General features: G+C 42.0%; 1 protein-coding gene across 5 annotated transcripts in view; it reads right to left on the reverse strand.

Moving 5' to 3' along the window:
- Window positions 1-4,370: 4,370 nt before the first annotated feature.
- The window catches only part of svila (supervillin a), a 57,333-nt gene continuing 39,355 nt past the window's right edge, over window positions 4,371-22,348 (reverse strand). For 4 of the 5 annotated variants that reach the window (XM_066717792.1, XM_066717793.1, XM_066717795.1 and 1 more), the window contains 19 exons: window positions 21,658-21,832; window positions 20,956-21,128; window positions 19,616-19,771; window positions 18,462-18,598; window positions 16,004-16,151; window positions 15,737-15,882; window positions 15,074-15,249; window positions 14,370-14,517; window positions 13,624-13,900; window positions 12,539-12,693; window positions 12,070-12,175; window positions 11,192-11,399; window positions 10,594-10,727; window positions 10,261-10,416; window positions 9,855-9,998; window positions 9,376-9,497; window positions 7,728-7,883; window positions 6,139-6,159; window positions 4,371-5,287 (listed from right to left, as the gene is read on the reverse strand). In XM_066717792.1, coding sequence (XP_066573889.1) covers window positions 5,201-5,287; window positions 6,139-6,159; window positions 7,728-7,883; window positions 9,376-9,497; window positions 9,855-9,998; window positions 10,261-10,416; window positions 10,594-10,727; window positions 11,192-11,399; window positions 12,070-12,175; window positions 12,539-12,693; window positions 13,624-13,900; window positions 14,370-14,517; window positions 15,074-15,249; window positions 15,737-15,882; window positions 16,004-16,151; window positions 18,462-18,598; window positions 19,616-19,771; window positions 20,956-21,128; window positions 21,658-21,832 — 2,825 coding nt within the window. In that variant the 3' untranslated portion in view covers window positions 4,371-5,200. The remainder of the gene's footprint in view (window positions 5,288-6,138; window positions 6,160-7,727; window positions 7,884-9,375; window positions 9,498-9,854; window positions 9,999-10,260; window positions 10,417-10,593; window positions 10,728-11,191; window positions 11,400-12,069; window positions 12,176-12,538; window positions 12,694-13,623; window positions 13,901-14,369; window positions 14,518-15,073; window positions 15,250-15,736; window positions 15,883-16,003; window positions 16,152-18,461; window positions 18,599-19,615; window positions 19,772-20,955; window positions 21,129-21,657; window positions 21,833-22,348) is intronic. The other variant, XM_066717796.1, reaches the window with a different exon arrangement.

The following is a 22,348-nucleotide window of genomic DNA, read 5'->3' on the forward strand; positions in this document are numbered from 1 at the left end:
GATGTGTTCCTGTGCGCCGTGTATGTTCCCCCCTCAGAATCCCCATATCACAATGAGGAGATCTTCCCCAACCTCCAGACTGAGGTCTGCCACTTCCAGGCCCAGGGAAGTGTGCTGATCTGTGGGGACCTGAACGCCCGGACAGGCAGCCTGCCTGACTTCACCAGCACACAGGGAGACAGCCACATATTCGGCCACACACCCTTAAACACCCCCATCAGCTCCCTCAGACACAGCCACGACAGGGGAGTGAATAAAAACGGGCAACAATTACTGCAGCTCTGTCAGGGACTGGGCCTGTATATCGTGAATGAAAGGATCCGGGGAGACTCTCTGGGAAGATACACCTACAGCTCAGCTCTTGGCAGCAGCTCGGTAGACTATGCCATCACAGACCTAGACCCCTTCTCTCTCAGTGCATTCACCATCAAACCCTGACACCTCTATCAGACCACAGCCAAATCACTGTGTTCCTGAAGAGGACAGAGCAGAGCAGCAGCAAGCTGTACAGCCTCAGACACTCCTACAGATGGGCTCCAGACAGCACACAAGAGTACCACAAAGCAATTGGCAATCAAGACATCCAATCACTAATACACACCTTTCTGGTCACCCCAAATCAACATAGTAAAGAAGGAATAAATCTGGCTATAAAAAACTTAAATCATATATTTGAAAAAGCAGCTTTACAGTCAAAATTGAAAATTAAAAAGAACATCCCAACAAAATACAAAGAGGAGAATTGGTTTGATAAGGAGTGCAATACAATAAGGAAGGAACTGAGGAAACTATCAAACCAAAAGCACAGACAACCAGATAACCCAGATTTACGCCTTAGTTACTGCGAAACACTCAAACATTACAAAAAAACACTTAGATCAAAAAAAGAACACACCCGAAAGCAACTGACAATAATCGAAGAGTCCATTAACACAAATAGATTCTGGGAAAACTGGAAAAAATTTAATAAATTAAAACCTGAAGAATTGGCCATTCAAAATGGAGATATTTGGAAAACCACTTTGAAAAACTTTATGAAAACATTCACCACACTGAGAAATCAGCTCAGCATGACATCAGTGTGAAACTAAAAAGAATGGAATTGGCATTTAAAGACACCCAGAATCCCCTGGACTCAACTATTACTGAGCAGGAGTTGCAGGAGAAGCTGCGTGCCCTGCTGCCCAGGAAAGCCTGCGGGCCTGATGGCATCTCCAACGAGATGCTGAAACACAGCAGCCCTGAGCTGCAGCAGGCCCTGCTATGGCTGTTCAACCTGGTGCTCAGTGTGGGCCACTTCCCTGACATCTGGAATAAAGGACTGATCACCGCGATTCATAAGAGTGGAGACAAATTGGACCCTAATAACTACCGGGGCATCTGTGTCAGCAGCAACCTGGGGAAGGTGTTCTGCAGTATCATTAACGCCCGGATACTGGCCTTCCTTACCGAGCACAGTGTCCTGAGTAAGAGTCAGATTGGCTTCCTACCAAAACACTGCACAACCGATCATATTTACACCCTACACACCCTCATTGACAAACATGTCAACCAAAATAAAAATAAAATATTTGCTTGTTTCATAGATTTAAAAAAAGCATTTGATTCAATCTTGCACAAATGTTTATTTTACAAACTTCTCCAAAGTGGTGTAGGGGGTAAAACATATGACATCATCAAATCAATGTATACAGGAAATGAGTGCGGAGTTAAAATTGGCAATAAAAGAACAGAGTTCTTCACTCAGAGGCGTGGGGTGAGGCAGGGCTGCAGTCTGAGCCCAACGCTATTCAATATTTACATCAACGAATTGGCCACAATGCTGGAGCAATCTGCAGCCACCGGCCTCACCCTACATGACACAGAAGTCAAGTTCCTGCTCTACGCAGATGACCTGGTGCTGCTGTGGCCCACAGAGCAGGGGCTGCAGCAGAACCTGGCACTGCTGGAGCAGTACTGTCAGACCTGGGCCCTGGCAGTAAACATGAAAAAGACAAATACCATGATATTCCAGAAAAAGGCCAGGCCTCAGGGAAGTAGGTACCACTTCACTTTAGGAAACAGCACCATCGAACACTGCACCCACTACACATACCTAGGCCTCACACTCAGCTCAACAGGAAGCTTCAACACGGCGGTGAAGACACTGAGAGAGAAAGCGCGCAGGGCCTTCTATGCCATAAAGAGACAAATTAGCATAAAAATACCTGTACAAATCTGGCTAAAAATATTTGAATCTGTAATCCAGCCCATTGCTCTCTATGGCAGTGAGGTGTGGGGTCCCCTCACAGGGCAGGAGTTTGCTCAATGGGACAAACACCCAATAGAAACCCTGCATGCAGAGTTCTGCAAAAATATCCTACAGGTGCAAAGGAAAACACCGAACAACGCATGCAGGGCAGAATTAGGCCAATACCCATTATTAATCAACATACACAAAAGAGCAATTAAATTCTGGCTCCATCTAATAAACAGTGACACACACTCCTACCACCACAAGGCCCTGCAATGCCAAGAGCTGAACCCAGAGAGGAGCCCCCTCAGCCAGCTGGTCCGCAGGCTCACTGCGCAGACACACACCGACACCGGCCAGCCTCAGGACAGCAACACACACATGCACACAATCAGAGTCAACCAAATTATCACACAGCACAAAGAAAACTACATCACCCATTGGGAAACACACACACAAGCTCAAAGTAAACTGCAGTGCTATCGGGCCCTAAAAAGACACTACACATTGGCAGAATACCTTGAATTAATAACGAACGAAAAACACAAAAGGATCCTGACCAAATACAGGCTCAGTGAGCACAGCCTGGCCATCGAGACGGGCCGACACAGGCAGACCTGGCTGCCCAGAGAGGACAGGCTGTGTCCCCACTGCCAACGCCGAGAGGTCGAGACAGAGCTGCACTTTATTCTAAAATGTGAAAAATATAAACATTTACGAGCAAAATTTTTCCCCAAAATATCAGCTCTCTATAAGAGATTTCCAGACCTGCCAGACTCTGAGAAAGTGCCAGTCCTTCTGGGAGAGGAGACCAGCTGCATATTACTGGCAGCCCAGTATACAGCTGCCTGCCACAGCCTGAGGGACACAGTGGAAACATGGGACACACATGGGACACCCCTAGACACAGGCAATGACACCCATGCTACACTGACTTATTACTATTAATATCAATTTTATGTCTCTGACATATGGTTTAAATTGTATTAATTGAAATGAATCAGTTAACGGTTTTAACATACATATCGTGTATTTATGTATGCAAATGTACATGTTCAAAACTGTTGTTTGTCACCATTGCTTTGGCAATACTTCTTTTTGGTCATGCCAATAAAAAAGCACGTTGAATTTGAAAAAAAAAAGATTTTAAGAGAGATAGAGAGAGAGAGAGAGAGAGAGAGAACTGAACACTGCAAACAAAGTTGCCAGACTGGATTAGGCTGAAAACCATCAGAAAGAGAAAAACATTTTTCATTCTCTAACTCCTTGCAACCAGCTTTTAACAGGATAGCAATAACTGAAGACTGTTCTGTCAGTACATTCATTTCAGTTTCACTGCCTAATCTTGTGTTCATATCGTGGTTAAACTGAATACCACTGAACTGCTGGACAGTGTGCAAAATGACATGACATAACCCTGCTTCATAAACAGGAATTTTTCACCATCTCTGCAACACATTTGAAATGTTGCACTCTATAACAGCTTTTACCCGGTTTTGAGTTTTATCACACCAATAACGCCAAACCACTTTTATTTTATGAACTACTCTTTATTACAATGACATCGCAAAGTATTACACGGGCATATTAAAGTTTACCTATAAATGAAGTCCATAATTAAGCCCTTGTCTTTCTCCCAGGAGATGACTGTGTAAAACATTATTGCTTGCTGTGTATAACTATTGCCGTGTCTCGCTGTATATTCTCATCTCCTAGCCAACCCACGATACCCATTCTGGGGCCTCCCTGACCAGAATTGTTTTGGGGGAAAGAGTAGCCTGCTTGATTAGGGCAACGTGTCTTGCCATTCATTCCTAATTGGCGCACTTTCAACTATATTAGTTCAACTTGTATTTTATGGTCGGCTGCTACGGGTAATTTAAATACTTACAGTTGCAGTCAAAGGTTGTCCCAACTTTCTTTTGAAACAATGATGGTTAAGTTTGATAAATACTGTTCAGTAAACTATAGTTATAAATATCTTTTTGAAGTTTTATAAACAAGGATTCTGCTTAAGAAAAATATAAATACTGATAGAACCAAGTTAAGATTGGCGGGGGGGGGAAACTCAGTCCCTTTTAAAAGGTGTGAATGGAGGTGATGAGTCGTGGAGTACGGAACAGAAACCAAGCAGCTGGGTTTTTTATTTTTCAGTGTTTATTTTCTAATTTCCTTTATCACAAAGAAAAAGTCTTCAAAATGCAGACTAGTCTTTCTGTATATAAACTGTACACAAAAGCAAGGCACTATACATTGTTTGAATTCATGTAGAAAGAATGTATTTGTTTTCCATTGATTCCATACCGTTAAATACAAACATTTATTTGATCTTAGCACCTGAAAGATTACAGGGGACACAGAGGGTTACCTATGATAACTGCAAACATTTCAGAATGCATTAAAAAAAAAAAAGTATGTGGCATGTCTTTCATTTACATAGAAGCCTTTTCTTTCTACTACTTATCAACATATTACACAAACCCTTCAAAGTGAATACATTGTATTTTTCTTAAATACTTTTTTCTATAAGGTGTTTATATAAATATAAATTCTTTATGATGCACAAACACACACAAAAATAACACCTTACAAAGAGAACCATGTCAACGTTTATAGGCAGAATAAGGCCAAGTGATAGGTCTTCCGACAGTCGTGTCAACAGCTGCGTTGCTGTAAGTGCATGTAGGGACTGTGCATTTAAAAGCATTGCCTGTTCTGAACCTGAAAAATCCACTCAAGAAATATACTTGGGGTTCTCCTACACAATTACAAAAAACAAAACAATGATACAAAACTCTACAAGAGGCAGGTACACCAAAATCCTTGATCATGACATCTCTCCCAGATCTCCAAGGTTCTCCTTGGAAAGACTCCACAGGCCCACTGGTCCAAAGGTGGTTAAAGTGATCTTAGTGGCAGGTCCAGTACAATCGTCTTCCTGACACGTCAGTTCTGCTAACATGTTGCCTAAAACAGGGCTTTGGCCTTCTTCACGTTCACCTGCTTCCACCCCGGAAGCGCCTCGTACTCGTCTCTCGTCATCTCTAACGCTTTCTGGAAAAACAGAAGTGTTAAAAAACAAAAGCATAACAAATGTAAAAACCCACTGATGAAGAGTATTGATTTGTACTTGATAGACAATGTCACACTAGCCAATGCAACAAAGGTATTTCATTAGACAGCATTCCTCGCATGCAACAGGGGCAAATGTTTTTGACAGGAACGCTCCCTTAAGCACTTCCGTTTATTTTTAAATTAAGGAGAAAATGGTCAAATTACGATCAGTAATATCTTCTGAAATGTCTACAAACTCCTGCATGCGTGCTGCAGCAGACTCCAAAACAGTGCTGGAATTGTCAAATGTCAAAGACACAGGGGACTCTGAACCACCTCATGACAATATTAACCTAATATCATTCTAAGATGCAGGTGAGGAATGCCCAAGCCACTCAATTTCACATTCAACAATATTACTGGGATCAATGAACCTGTGCTGGGAAAGTTGCCATGCGAGTGCTGAAGTCAGATCAGGGCATTGGTTGAGTTTATAACACAATCCTTCTAAATCACAGGAAAGTGCCCGATCAGTGATTATTTGGGTGTGTGATACCAATAACAGCCCCGGACAGACCAGGTATGAACGTGTTCCAAAATCCAGTCCATTTACCAGGGTGTGAAGAAAGTATTAAACTCATGCAAAGGGAGAACAGTCTTGGGAACCAGACAGTGCTCTTTGATTACATTTTAAAGGGAAAAATTAAACAGGGTTGGGGTGGGGGTGGTGTGAATCAGAAGCTCAGGGTATTATTGTGACCAGTGGGTGAGGAGGTAAAGGAGCCCGATTATTTGAAAACCGTGAAGACACTTTGTGAAGCACCAGTGTGCAGCAGGTGATTTGCACTCACCTTCCCAGATGTCCCTACACCCTAGAAGGTGAAGTGAACAGTTAACCTTAGATTGTTAATGTTATAGTCACAAAAAACAGATTTCCTCGTCTACTTTGACCATTTCTTCACACCTTATCCCAGACTGGCCAGGCATGAGATCATGAGATACACCAGTGGTGCATTTTCAATACCATATCGGTGCATGGTTGTGACCCGACGCACACATTACCTCTCTAAGCACAGAGTTATTTCAGTAACACAATGCACATGTTTATGGTTTGCATGTACAATACATCTGCTGTGGGGTAACTGGGTTCTAATATGTGCAATGAATGCTACAGAAAGTGGCAATATTATATAGAAAATGCTATATCATTCTGGTTGAGCTCACCCCCCCCACCCCCATTTCTTCCAACATTGACAGCCCCAGTTGGCTGGGTTTAATCCTCTGTTGGGAAGACCCCCACTGAGAGGTAATTTATCTGACACTTCACTGAGGCAAGCTGGAAGCTTGTAGTTAAACTCTGGTCAGAAATATTAATGTCCTGATACATTTGTGGCTAGCATATAAGACACTTTGCCCTTTTACTGTACTTGTGTATAGAGCACCATCTCATCCAAAGAGAAAGTCAACACATTGATTTATTTTTAGTGGGAAAAGGACAGCTTTACCAATAAAGTGATACTGCTTATAAGAGAAAGCACATTTCCAGTGGCAACATTCCCCCTCCAGTATAATCCGTTGGTCTTCTGTTCAATTTATTCTGGACTTCCTGCTATGATCAGATCACAATACATAGGTGAACTGGTACCCTCAGTTGCAAGCTAGGCCTGCGTACACTAGGAAGCTTAGCCAGGATTAGGGCATTTTCAACAAAGATGTAACTCTGGTTTATCCAGTTCACACACTTAGTTGTATAAATAGTTTTGAGCACAGGTCTGGGGTAAATGAATCCTTGCCTTACTGCATCAAATCATTTTACTCCACATCATCCTCAATAATAATAAATATTTAAAATAAAAAAACATGAAAGCTCAGTTTTTAAACAATACTATGAAGATCGTGATAAGACTTGGGTACAAAATGTATGTGGTGCTATTTAGAAAATAAAGCAGTGAGCGGAGATCAGTGTCAGGATATCTGCACTTGTGTACGAGACTACACTGGACTTGCAAAGCAATGCTTTAAAACAAGAGTAGCAGCAGTATGTATTATGAATACAAAAACCCTTTTAAATGATACTGCAAGACATTTTACTAATACTACTGGTATCCACAAGGTGGCATAGTAGACAAAAAGCAGCTTTAGGACTTGTGAGCAATTCTAACCACAGTGCTTGAATCTATTAAAATTGAGTACATACAAGCACTTACATTTTGAGATTCAGATTTAAGTCTCGGGAAGAAATAGGTCTTAAGGTTTCTTATAAATCAGAAGTTCACTGATGGATATAGATGTTCTGCATCCCATCATAACAGCCTTTATTTGCTAGATTTACGATTCTCTCTTGGCTTATAAAAACAAATTGTGTACAGGGTCGAACCAGCAGGTCTGACGCTTGGGAGAGTGCGCCTCGGAAGGAAAGGGGTCCAGGGCAGATTCTCACCTCAAAGTCCTCATCCGACAGGTAGATCTCCAGCCTGAGGGGGTCCACACCCTCAGGGAGGGGCCTGGCCTGCAGCTCGGCCAGGGAGTAGGTTGTCTTGCACAAGCGTGCCAACACGTCCTCCACCAGGATGATCTGATTGCACACCTCGGCCTCCTGTCCAGCCAGAGCAACAGAGCGTTCACGTCACACACCGCCCACATTTTACATCACATAACGGTTTTCTTTTAAATATATTTTAAGAAAAAGCACACCGCACCTTCTTTAGGGAGGGAAAAAATGTTGGAGGAATGACTTCTAGGAAGACGCACTGTTCTAATCCACATAGCGGCAGCTTGCAGAAATACATTGACCGAAAGCACTTAGCCGCCGATGTGGTTTTGCGATTATCGGATACTTTGGTAATGCACCTGGTTAGATTTCCCCTGCAATGTATTTTTGGACTGGTATTAAGAAAAAAAAAAAAACATTGTGCAGGAGCTTTATTTATTTTTGCCTGAAGACATTGTACTCATTTTACTGTAAACTTGTTTAACATTTATCAAAGAAAAAAAGTGAGCTTTTAATTCCGGAATGCCTGAATCTTTAATAAAATAGAATGTTCTTCTGAGCAACATAATTCAACAAAACTGAATGTAACCCAGCATATTTGATAAAGGTTTAAACAAAGTGGGCCCAGTATTCCAAATAGGTAAATTGTAAAAAAAAAAAAAAAAAAAAAATGCTGTTTAAATTCGTATGTACACCGATCAGCCATAACATTATGACCACCTGCCTAATATTGTGTAGGTCACCCTTTTGCTGCCAAAACAGCCCTGACCTGTCGAGGCATGGACTCCACTAGACCTCTGAAGGTGTGCCGTGGTATCTGGCACCAAGACGTTAGCACCAGATCCTTTAAGTCCTGTAAGTTGCGAGGTGGGGCCTCCAGACTTGTTAGTCCAGCACATCCCACAGATGCTCCATTGGATTGAGATCTGGGGAATTTGGAGGCCAAGTCAACACCTTGAACTCGTGATTCATCAGACCAGGCCACCTTCTTCCATTGCTCCATAGTCCAGTTCTGATGCTCACGTGCCCATTGTAGGAGCTTTCGGCAGTGGACAGGGGTCAGCCCCATACACAACAAACTGTGATGCACTGTGTGTTCGGACGCCTTTCTATCAGAACCAGCATTCACTTTTTCAGCAATTTGATCTACAGTAGCTCGTCTGATGCACGTGGGGAACGAAGGCTGGCCCGTGTGGTCCGATTCAACAATGAGCCTTGGCCGCCCATGACCCTGTTGCCGGTTCACCGCTTTTCCTTCCTTGGACCACTTTTGATAGGTACTGACCACTGCAGACAATGTTCACTTGCTGCCTAAAATATCCCACCCACTGACAGGTGCCATGATGACGAGATTATCAGTGTTATTCACTTCACCTGTCAGTGGTCATAATGTTATGGCTGATTGGTAGAAAGTGTGTGGAAACTAGCGGACACTACAAGCGACATACATTTTCAGAACCACCAGTCTCACGACTGCACTGATGGCTTCTCGTTGGGTTTACAACAGCCTAGGACTTTGAAGTCTTGCACAGCCTGGACGGCGCAGTCTCCCCCTGGCTGTGCGGGTGTAGCTCCGCCGATGCCTAGACGGTCTTACCCTCTCGGTGATCTCGGCAATGTCCTCACGGTGCTCCCAGCTGGGAAACATGTTCGTGAAAGTGAGTGGCTCCAGCCCGGCGTGAATCAAGTATGACTTCGGGGGCTTCTTCTCATTCTTTTCTGCAGGCAGGATAGACATGTTTAAATCCCACCTTGTGAATTAAGTGATTAGTTGATTAATTTGTTGGAGGCCATATTAAAGTTATTTTTTTTAGTTTTGCTGGGAAAACATCAAGATAAAAGATATGAAAATTTGCTGTATAAACCAAGCTTTCAACTACAGTGCCACGTGTAACAAACCAACAAACCTGACGAACTGATTGACACCAAACTTCAAAGCCTAAATCTGGATTTTGAGGAAAGAGAAAAAATTTGAACCAGATGAACTTCTCATGGGAATTAATTCTGTGCGAGTGCCCCATTTAATCGGTGAGAGTTACAGTCCATCTGTGAATAAATGCCATCGAGTGTCACTACCTCTGCAGTACTGGAGCACAGTTTCCATCGCGCACTTCCGGTCAGCATCCCAGCGGATCGGGGCGGATCCAGTGTTCTCGCTGTCCTGAGGCCACCAGCCCTGCCACAGGTACACCTCGTGGTGATTGTCAACCATAAACAGGGCTGAAGCAGGGGTCAAGCACAAGAACATCTTAGTACAAAATGCATCAGCTAGGCGAGTATATTTCACACATGCAGTTGCGCTTGGAAACTAAAACTATGATTTCCACTTATCTGTGCAAAGTGTGTAAATTGCATTACATGACACTACAAATGTCTGTCTTTTAACATAAAAACAGACTAAGTGATTCTGAATAAGTATAGAAAGACCATTTTGCCAGGTTGCAGCCCATGCGTTTGGCAGCAGGAGAGTGGCACCGGGTACCTGGCTGGGGGGCAGTATAGAGGTCCTCCTGTAGGAAGGGCAGGGAGTTCACCAGCTCGGGGTTTCTAGCAGGGTAGAAAAACTCCATTGCAACAAACTCCCCCGAAGAGCTGCTCAGCTGGAACAGTCGTGGCGTGAAGTTGAACTTCCCCGGATCTTGTCATGCGATCCAAGATAAAAAAAAGTAAATCGCAGTTTCACAAGAAAGAACAATCTAAAACATGCAATTCATTCTATTAAATGTTTTACAAAGAAAGATAAAAATTAAGTGTATCTGAAGCATATTAGCCACCTGTGAGACCAGCTATCTGGGGTGAAGATGTGGGGTCTTACCTTGCAGCATGCAGTCATAAGCTTTACGATCTCGCCTCCCCACTGCTTCCCAGAAGCCCACGGGCTCGGCTCCCTCGTCACACTCATTTATGGTCACCTTACTGCTACTGTGCAACCCTGCTTCCAACGGACATCTGCGAACACAAGCCAGAGTCAGCCATTTTAAACTCCATGGAAATCTTGGGTCATGAAAATGGTTTATTAACAGATAAAACAATGTAGTCTGATTGTCTTGCTTAGACCTTTAAGAAAAACTTCTGCCAAAGTTAAAAAGTAAGTAGACTTCACAGCACTAGAAACCATATAATCTAGTTTTCAAATTTTTTACAAAATCATTCTTTGAGGTCAAACGTGTGTGTTCATCCATGGCAAAATCCTGCTAAAGAGGTTACAATGCTGGACTTCTGTATTGCATCTATGTACTGCTTGTGTCAAATATCAAACTTTTACACTGGACTACTTGACATCAAAGCACTTTGCAGTGAAAAGGAGGATAATGACTCAATGCTGAGTAAAGTGGAGCACAGGCACAAAAAACCCCAACAACCACACAATGTTCTTCATAGATTACACTCTGCTCAATTAGCCCAGCACTCACTGCTCTTTAATCTTGTTGGCTGCAGTCCTCCCCACATCCTTGGTGTGAGGCTGGGCTTTACAGCCATGCCACAGATAGATAATGGCTCGGTTTATGTTGAGGAGGAGCATGGATGTCCGTGATCGAAGGCTGCTGCAGTGACAGGCCACCTCTAGCAAGTTCCCCTCGACAGGGACCTCCCCTCGCACACAATACAGCCGCCAGTCACCTGGGAAAAGACCACCAAGACATTGCATGTAAGCAGTTTTGCACAACAAATGTATTCCTGCTACGTTTAGCACATTATATTTGAAATGCCACAGTTGTACACCTTTTCCTCGAACAGCACAAAAAGGGCCTTAAAGAGGCCAGCAATTCAAAACTGTTTATTATTAGATATGCGCATGGGAAGACTATGACAAACAAGAGCAAACCAAACCAGCTGATAATCCAAACCAACCACCAGCTGAAATCTCTTATCACACATTCAGAGGCCTTTCACTTCCTGAGAGGAACTTGTGGAAAACTAAAGTTATGGAGGCTTTTGCAGAGAGAATTCAGCACAGCAAGATGAGAAGGAAAAACAAACAGAAGCTGCACATTTTCAGTTCCTAATTCAAAACGTAGGCAAGACCAAAGGTGTTGACTGTTCGTGAGAAGTTTCCTCCTATAAATCTATTCCTGGCGTCCATCTGCATCACTACTGGGAACTCGTTGAGGAGATTATTAATATACGGCACAGGCAGTAAGTATACATCCAGAAATCATACGACTATCAAAGATGTTTTGGTTTGTAATCCACACCCATTTCCCATTTGTTCAGAGAATTTCCACAAATTCACAGACCTGGAACAATAACCCAGCAGTCAACAAAAGTCATCAAGCTGAACAACACTTACTTTGCGTATTTTCTTCTTCCTCTTCCCTTTTCCCAGAATGCACAATCATCCCACCATTAAAACATTGCAGGAAGCAAGGGGGCTCCTTCCCCTGTTGCACCTGGACCTGGGGCAGGACAAGCAGGCAGGTGTGAACATTTCAATAAAAGATGATCAGAATGAAACCACACAACACAGGTACGACAATTTGATTACAAGTACAGGTACATTACCATTAGCCTTCTGCCTACCCTGTATGTGTATATAAATACATACATACTGAATCAAAGCAGGCTCAGAACTGATCTTCTGAAAAAACATTGGTATAGACAACTCAAATGTATTCCAGTTAATGTATGTATAATGTATAATGTACAGAGCTATTGTGACCAGATCTAGGCACAGGTTCTGCTTGGTAACCAGGAGATAAATGACGACATTTGACAGAGTTGTCCTGCCTTGGTCAGCGGCACACAAACATGAACTCTACCTGCGCCCCCCTCTCCTCGTCCAGCTCCACGGTCATCAGCGCCGACGTGCCCTTCTCGCTCACGGTGGAGTTGCGGCCCTGCCAGAAGAAGTAGGCACACTTCTCCTTTCCTGCGGCCGCACTGCGCACGTGCTCCGGGTTCTGCCGCTTCCCCACTGCAACGGCAGACACGGCCGTGGTGTTAGAGACTCACCGCCAGAGCGAGGTGGTCAAAGCTACGATACCTGGCGAGCTGTAACATTTCTGAACACCTGTGTAATATAGCCATAGTAATACCCGGCTGACTGGGACTGAAAATACAATTGGTATTGTAAAAATATTCACAGCTGCACTGGACAAAAGTCAAAAACAAAACTGAGGGAGAGCACTGGACCTGATCAGAGAAGGCAGATAAACATGGATATCATGCTCCAAGAAAACTGGCTCCAGACAATTTTCTTGTTTAGCTGTTGTTAAGGTTAAATTTGAAAACAAAAAACTATTGCCCTTAATGAGCTACAGAAACATTAACATTAGTCACTGAGGGAAACAACAATCAGCGATCAGCGTCTCGGTGTGACCACACAGAAACCAGCATCAGATCTCACGGGCCATAAATAGAGACGGAAAGCTAAACATCGGTTCTGTTACTGGAACCTTTTTAATACCCATCCATCAATGTCACCGTTTTATAACCCTTGCCTGTGCGGTTTACTGCATTTGATGGTCTTATTTATTGCTATTAACAAACATGGTGGGGAACAGTGAACAGGGATGACGTACTGTAATCTAAACTTTGCGCAACACTAATTATGAAGAAAATGCATTATGTACCAGTTTACTAAATGGATAAACATCAGCTAAACCTATAACATAAGGTAACTCCCTCTCTGCTTCATGTCAAATCTTGAAGTGGTTGTGGCAAAGAACACAATCAGCCTAACTATAATTTCCTTCCCTACACTACCCACAAAAAGAACATTGCGTCTTAACCGATGGGTTCAAGACAATTACTTAATTACCCAGAGATGTATTGATGTGGTCTACTTGGCTAGTTTCTTGAACTGCCACCCATGTGAACTAGGACAAGTGGACTTCACACTTACCTGCCGTGCTCACCATGTACTTCCACTTCACCACATACGTGTCTCCTTCGTGGAACTGCCCAATGCTCAGCTTGGGCAGCCGGCTATAGTCAAACTCCAGGATGTGCCACACATCCACTGACTGTGTGCTGATCTCAAACTGCCGCCTGTCCTCCCCCTCCACCAGCCCGTACCCTCGTCCGATGTTCATGCCGTCCAGCACGGTGCTCACCGGGGTCACCAGCACCGGCAGCATGAGTGTGGCATCGTAGGGTCTGTACTCGTGCCCCTGCTGCTCCTGCGATGGGCACAACAGAGATAGCGGGGGCCAGTCTAGATCACTATGCACTTTTAAATCTGAGTGCTCCACTTCAGTTGGTAGATTGTGTTTGCTTTTTAACTATCCAGCCTAGCTCACTACTTCAATAATTCAATTAATTCGACTTCCACCTGCTGAAAGTTTATAGCACCACTTTTTAGTTCTGGAAATTATACGTTTTGATGCAAGTTTCAATGAACAATCATTGCCCTGTTGTAATTTGACAACGTATCAGTAACTCAGTAAAAATATATCCATCTGTTAAAGTGATGTCAAATTGTAGTAGTTTTAGAACTGATGGGGTTCATTTAAGAAATAACATGCTAACTAACTGAAAGCTATCACACACAAGTTACCCGGCCAGTGTCAAAAAAACCAAGACGACTATTTAGGGTACTTTCTGTGCTTTCAACTTTTCTTGGTTCTTGCCATTCTCGTCCAAACATACCTTCTGTTCACTGACTTGCTCATTTCCGTTCTTTGTTGGAGTCTTTTTTGACTCTGTCCAGTCCAAAAACTTTTCTTTAAATAATGTCGTTTCATTATGCTCTGTAAGCCTGCCAAAGATGGCCCAGTCAGGGCGGCCCTGTCCTTTCCTGAAAAACAAAAACATTGAAACGATTAAAATATGTGGGTCTTTTAGGCTTTAAAATTACATGTGTGGTCTCTCTTTATAGGCCTTGAAAACATTTGCTTCAACACACAGACTATACTATAAATGGCTATGTTCTAACCATTACCTACAATGTTTACACATACCAAAATATTTGTTTCTGACACCTAACAAGAATAATTTTCTTTGTATCACAGTTTCTAGGGAACAGGGGCAAAATCCCCCATTTCTCATTCCAAGGATCCGAATTCTGGACTAGGCAGAAGTGCAAAATGCACTTTTATATATAGTTTAGAAGTAAGTAAAACAGCACTGGTGTGTAAACACAAATCTGTCTAGAAGAGTACCAGACAGTATTTAGGGATAACAAATGTAAATCCAGAAGTGATCTCGCAGTGTTTATGTAGCAATGATGGCTGACAGGAGAGATATATAATTTAAGGAAAGGGTGGAGGAGGTCTTTCCTCTGGAGATGGTCATCAATAAACAGACATTCACAATTTCAAAAACTACTAAACAAGACCAAGAACGCTCCTTGCCTTGGTATAAGAGAGTTGCATTCCCCCGGGTCCAGGGGGTTGATGTCACAGTTGGTGTAGTCAAAGGTGCCGTTCCACAGGTGCTTTGCCAGCTGGAAAGCCACCTTCCTCTGCGCCAGTGTGACCTCCTTCCCATGCCACACGTACACCTCACTGCCAAAGTCGAACACCAGCACCTGAGGAGCAAGATTGCAAGTCTTCATTAGCAATTAGATGTGTTGCACTTTTTGGTGTATTGAGCAGCTCTGATTTTTATATACATTATTTTTATTTATTTTTTAAATGTAGTTGTGTGCGACTACAACCCCAGATATAGAAATGCATGAAACGCATGATCATCCATTATTTTGCTTGAGGACCGACCTTGAAGATGACAAAAAATACTATCTTCCTTTCACTTAGAGATAACAGCAATACATTGAAATAATTAGTCATTTCTTGATGGAAGTCTGCACCCCGAGCTCTTGGCACTCAGATCTGGGAGGATGTTAAAAAAGGAGCACTAATAACGTTCATTCCAAACTTTCATTGGAGAAAATACATCCAATGTTCAGAGGCCCAGTAGTCGTTAAGGCAGGTTTACAACAGTGATTACTTTTTACAATGGTTTTACATGTTTTGCAGGTGATCAGCTCTATTCAGATGTGCTTCATCACTACTGACCTCTTTGGAGTCCAGCAGTGTGCATCGTGGCACCTTCCCCCAGTAGTCATCATCTGGGACGAGCTTGTCATCCACCAGGCGGTAAATACAGTTGGTCTCCACTATTGCACTTTCATAGAGCTCATCTTCATCTGGGTCTCCAGCCGCTACAGGATCGGGAGATAACCGACACTGTCAAAACATGTTCCTACATTGTGCAAGCTGGAATACACCTGGGCTGTATTCATCAGGCTGCTGCCAGTGGTCAAGAGAACCAACAGCACTTACACTGGTAGCTGGCCTGCCCTCCTAGAAGTTTCCAAAACTCCTTTGCTGCGTGACTGTGGGTGTTAATCCCTTCCTCGATGATTTGGACATAGTTGGCTCTGCAACCCAGGTCTCGTTTAGTCTGGATGAAAGTAGCGAGCTCGGACGCCTACCAGACAAAAGAAAGGAGCATTGGAGTAAAAAAAATGTACCGGTCCTGAAATGATCCCATAAAGTAAAACTAATTTTGTTCGAATGCCATACTGTACAACTACACAATAGCACTGCACAAACTGTGGATGGTGTTTTCTAAAAGAGGTATAGAATGAGACCAACTAAAATGATTTCAACTTGTAATAGAACAGCTGCAAGAGTTCAGAGAAGTGGGAAGAGAAGGAAAACTATTCACCCTGCACGATTTACCCAGAAACCGTGCTTGTGTCGAAGCACTCACTCTCCTGCCAGGGGAATACTTTTCCTTAAATTTCTTCCCAAAATACAGATTAAATTAAATTATTAAATTCTTCCGTTTTAAGCTTTAATTACCTCAGGCATGAAATTGTTTCAGTAACACTAATATACAATAGACACCCATAATTAAAAACAAATTGAAATCCATTATTCCTCATTGTAGCACAACCTGATTCCACACTGAGGAGTTTGAGAATATTGCAGTTTCACTCCACATAGACTAAACCTTAAAAATCAAACCCTAAATCAAATGTCATAGTTCAATATGACCTGTATTATTAATGAACAGCAGTGTATATATACAGTACGTGGAAACCATTCACTTGTATACAGATTTTAGGTGGTTTACAATGTACACAAACGTGCTCTCCCAACAATTGAAAGTGCATCAAGCCAAGGCCTGTTTTGAACAATAGGTTTTCATGTGTGTCAGTAGTGCCTTCCTGCAGCTGTGTCCTAGCAGCCCACTTCCTGCATTACAATAACACTACTCCTTCCCTGGAATTGTTTCACTCCTGCACATGAAAAGGAAACCAAACTTTGCGTTCGTGAAAAAGAAGCATTAGCATCCACTCCCTCCAAAATAAAACCATTAAAAAAATAATAATAGGAAAAAGGACTAAAATATTGACTGTTTGGGCAAGTCACCAACCCGTTATATCCCATGTTAAAGGGACGAAGCCACATGTATGTAAATGCAATATGACCACATAAATTACAACTAGCTACTGCAACCTCAGAGCCTTGATCCTACTTTATAAGTAGTTAATTATAAACAATTCACTACGGCCACAGGATTATAGTTACTGAGGGAATACAATTATTTCCACTTAACCTATTGCCTAACTTGGATACATGAGCACCACCTGAGCCACCGGCCACATCAAAACAAGGGTGTTTCTTTCTACGTTGTAATGTCCCCACAAAAACCTGTCCACATAAGATGAGTCATTAAAATAAAGTGAACTGTGCTTTAGTCATTCTAACTGTATACGTGGAATAACTACCAAATTCCCCTACAAATCAGACTATAACCTACCGATTGTCAGGAATTACTCCGATTTAAAATTAGTAATCCTAGATTACTCATGATAGTGTTAAATGTAGGATTTACTTTAGGGCTGCTACACCAATAGGAAAAGGCTCCAATAACTTGATTTGTAAATTTGAACAAGCATTGCTTACATCTAAAACCTCTCAAAATGTGTGTTGACAATTTCAGCAGTTCAACACTCGCCACGCAACATGTCTGTACACACATTCAAACAAAACGTGTAAAGCACCAAGCTTAGAATACCATGTTTGTACATCACATCACTTGATTTATTAAGTAATATTTTTGATTAACTCCAACTGTATACAAAAATAAACCACACATCAAAACCAGCTGTGACTCAAACATGATACTATAAACAAACACTAAAATGTATTCAAAACAAACATCCTCTCTAAGTCTGTTGGTTCAGTTTGCTTCAAGTCCTTTGACGATTTTTAATTTCAAGTTTGGTTATAATACCAGAGTTGGGTAAGCTTAGTTTCCAAAGCTCAGGACATGTGTATGGTCTCAGACTAGTAACTTTTCTTATTTGGGAAAAAAAAAAAAACAGGGTTGCAGAGTATTTTGTTGTTTTTATGCAATTAAATTTATTTTAAAAGGACAGGCTGCATCACAATGTTCCTAAACAGTGGACTTTAGCTTATTTAATGATGGAAGGACTGTGCGGGGCACTGCCCTGGGGAATTGCCGAGCTCTGGCGAGCAGCAACCAGAACAACTGCCCCGCGTGCCATCCTTCCTCTCACAGTCAGGTCTGAGGCCCCATTTCCTCCTCAATATGGCCTTTCGAAAGCAGGAATGCGAGAGGCTTGTATAATAAATGTAGAATTCCATGATGCATTTAAACATACGTGTCTTTAGTTGGGAGCTAAAAAGTAACTATTCCATGCAATGTGGGTTTGTTTGCACTGCAGTGCGCCAGCAGGTGAAGGTACAGACACCAGGATCTTACTTTAGCTTTTTCAATGACGTTGGCAAACTCTCCAGTCCAAATGAAGCAGTGATGGGGCGTTACAAGCAGGAAACAATCTCCACTGTTCAGCGACGATACCCGGGGTTCGACCAGTCTCGTCTGCACATGCCGTCGACCTGTTTCCACACAAACAGGAACACTGCACTTCCACTGATACCATTCTACACACTGGAAATGATCAACACCTTTTGTTATGCCATCATACTCTTCTTGCAATCAGTGTGCCTCAGGACTGCTGGGTGGCATTTGAAGCCGAAGAAAAAACAATATTGAGTCAAATATATTAGGGACTTGATTCTGGTTGTGTGTAGTTATATTGTACTGAACATCCAATACAAATTGGACACTATGCAGGAAAATTCAACATGGATGCAATTGGTTAACATTACCTTTTAATACATAAAGCAGGCAAATAAGACTCTTCCTAAGGGATGCGTGTTCATGTACACAGTGGCCATATGATGAAACTTTCTGGGACTGTAAATCAGTTTGCAGGACAAAAGTTAATATTCAAACTTTAAAAAAACCTATAAAAGAAGAAAGCTCATTACAAGATTACTACAGAGCAACATGAGCTTCTGCAAATTGCCACTTATTGTAACAGGCTCATTATAGCACCCCTCCTGTATTTGTGGGTTTAAGCTATTTCCTTGTCAAACTCTTCCACACGACTGCCCCTAATCCCCGTTTTCTAGGCCAGTGTCCTTAGCGGGAGCGGCAAGATTCAGAAGGGTGTGGGGAGAACACAACTTTCACCATGTTTTCATGTAAATACAATGGATGTATAGAGTAGAATAAGAGATTGTGTGATCAAAATGACAAATATGTAACATACCCAAAAGAGATTTCATCCATCAATGAGACAGACTAGAATTATACAGGGATCAATATATAGAATAGTGGCATTAAAAATACATATAATAAATATAATTTGGCACACCGGTCAATTGTAGTGTAGATAACATGTGATTAACAATCACAAATATGAAAATTTATATCCCCCATAACACTGAATGTACCAATCCCTGTAATAGTAATTCGTGGTTTTGTGACTGCAACACCTTTTGTAATGAAGTGAGAATGGATTGACTTTTTCCACATACAAAACATTTTGAGTGACAGGGGAGAATTACCTTTGACCTGCATAAGCATGAGCTTCTTGTACGGCACCGCACTGTTGTTTGACATCTGCTCGGTGATGTTGACGCTGCGCAGGCTGACGCTGCTGAAGTTCTCCTTGCTCGCCAGCCCAGCCAGCGCCACCTCAGAGTAACCTGAATTCTTGCTCACTGAAACACAGTGCAGGCTTTGAGGAAGCGGATTGTTACTGCTGACTTATTGTTGGTCTGATGTGAGGTAAGCATTTCAATTTGAAAAACAAAGCTTGTAGCGTACACTGTAAACATTTGTAATTTTGCTATTTTTGTACACCAGGTTTTTTTTTTTTTTTTTTTTTAGTTAGTTAGTATGTTGTGGGAAATGAGTCTCATGGTGCAAAGCTGAATGCTTCTAGCTGCACAAACTGGGTGAAATAACACCTCATACAATATGAGAAGCTTCACACGACCTATTCATTTCTAATAAGTCACAAGTAAGGATTAGAGAAGAGAAGATTTAAAACATTTATTATTGTTAATTTTAACAATCTTTCTCCCCATCTAAAAATTATTTGGTCCTGCATCTGCTGTAACGGACCTACAGCAGTCGAGCTGTGCTGGGTTTTCATGCTGGTTAAATGTAACAAAACTATTAAAAACATGCACATCCTGTGACACAGGCACCACTAGCACTGAAGTGTCCTGAACCGTCGCTGGTAACTGAATAATTTCTTAATCCTGATAAATATGAGCAGGATGACATTTATACACAAGATAATAGGTAAAGGAATGTTTGGAAATCCTGCTCTGGGATTGGCTGGTTTCTCAAATGTGATTTATCATCGTCGAGATTTCACCACCTGCTCTTAGCTAACAAGGTCATTTTCGATTGGGAGAGATTGTCTCAATGCGTTTTTTCCTGGCAAAGCGTATTCAACTACGATAACAACCTCATTAGCACTTTAATATTTTCCCGGCTGCTTCCTCCTATAAGTGGACATTAAGTAAACTGTACTCGTTTGAAAGCTAACTGTGCATGCACTTTCCTGTATCAGGCCTTTTGCAATTACAATACAATAAGGAGGGATACTTGTTGTAAAAAGTATTTACACCCTTCATCTGAAACTGTTATTTGTAGATTAATTTAATCCGAGAAGCATTGTTCATTAAACTATACTTATTTATGGATCAAGCCCTTTTAGAGCTAGCTGAATACCGATGTGCCTGGAGAAAACTTGATTAAACTTGATTGAACTGAGCAAAGACCATGGTTGTGTAACCTTTCAACTGCCACTCCACTTTCCTCTCATCTATTCTTTATTTAAATCTTTACAAGCGATTGCCTCCCCATAGAAATCCACGTAACACTTCCTTACTTTTTTCGGCCTTCATTCTCTTTGACTCCAAGAAGGCGATGTTAAGCCGTTGCTCCGTGTATTCGTGTCGAATGTCCTCTCGGGCAGCCAGCAGCTTCAGCGGGTTTCGGGACGACTGGACATTGCGCATGGGCCTCACTGCCCGCTTGTGTTCGACCATGGCTGAGGTCAGCCTGCAGGGCGGCACAGAGACTTAGCTCCACACAGAACCACATCTTTCAAACACTGTAACAATGCCCTGACGTTGCATAGAAATAGAACAAAGCATGATGGCCAAAAACTGATGATACAGTATATATGAATATAAAAAGGCATTCTTTGAAGAATGAGAAGGGAAACTGCTCTCTTTTTATGTTAAGTTCCCTGGAATGTTAATCAAACAGTCTATTCACAGAATATGGCTTAAATGGGGTAAGTCAGCAGGTTTTTGTGGTCAGGAGCACATTTATTCAGCTAGCAACTGGAATCGACGTAATATTGTTCCCACGCTCAGAGATTTCTGGTGGGAAGAATTTAATAAACAATAAAAAACAAAAAAGATTCAGCAAACTTAACTAGGGAACAATGCAAGGAGTGAATCAAAGAACTTAAATCCCCACACCCTTACATTTTTCTATGTGGTGTGGAAGTAGTGTTTATACTATTAGATTCTTATAAAAAGTAATAAAAAATAAGTTAATTTTTTTTTAAGTCTTCACTCACTTTGGCATCTGGGGACCAAAAATGTCATCAAAATCCTCTTCAATCTCTATCCCGGTGGCCATCTGAGGGAAATCTAGGTGTCGGTAGAACTTGGAGAATATTTCGTCATCTAACTTCATCACTTCCTTCACAGCCTTTTCCGTCACCGTTAGGGTCGTCTCTTGCATGCCTGCGACTGCACCCATCACCCAGACAAAAAGCAGCAAAATAAGAATGGGATTAGATATTTCACAAAGGAGAACAAATTGTACAATGCAGATAAACATTACAGGACACCTTCAAATGGCTTTTCTTGAATTCTACCAAGAATCCAGCTGCGTTATAACTAAAGAGTTTACGGTTGGATTTTAAACCTGAAAATGAAAAGCATACGAATCAATGAATAAGAATCGTGACGGGCCTTGGCACGATTTCTCCAGATGAACCATTTGAAACAGCGGCAGTATTGTTTATTGCACATCATTCTCTTTTGAAGGATCTGCATCAGTCCTGCAGACCAGACCAGCCCAGCAGGAAAGAGAGGGTAAGACAGTAACAGATGACGGAAGTATTTCTTTAAAAGCATCGTAATCTCATGCTTCGTAGATTTTAAGTAGGTACACTATAAATAAAGATATATTGACACATTTCCTTCATAGCTTGACATTTCAGACAGGAAAGGGCTAATGTGGATGACTGTGGTGAGCAAGGC

This window comes from Amia ocellicauda, chromosome 2 (assembly GCF_036373705.1).
Source record: "Amia ocellicauda isolate fAmiCal2 chromosome 2, fAmiCal2.hap1, whole genome shotgun sequence".
NCBI lineage: Eukaryota > Metazoa > Chordata > Actinopteri > Amiiformes > Amiidae > Amia > Amia ocellicauda.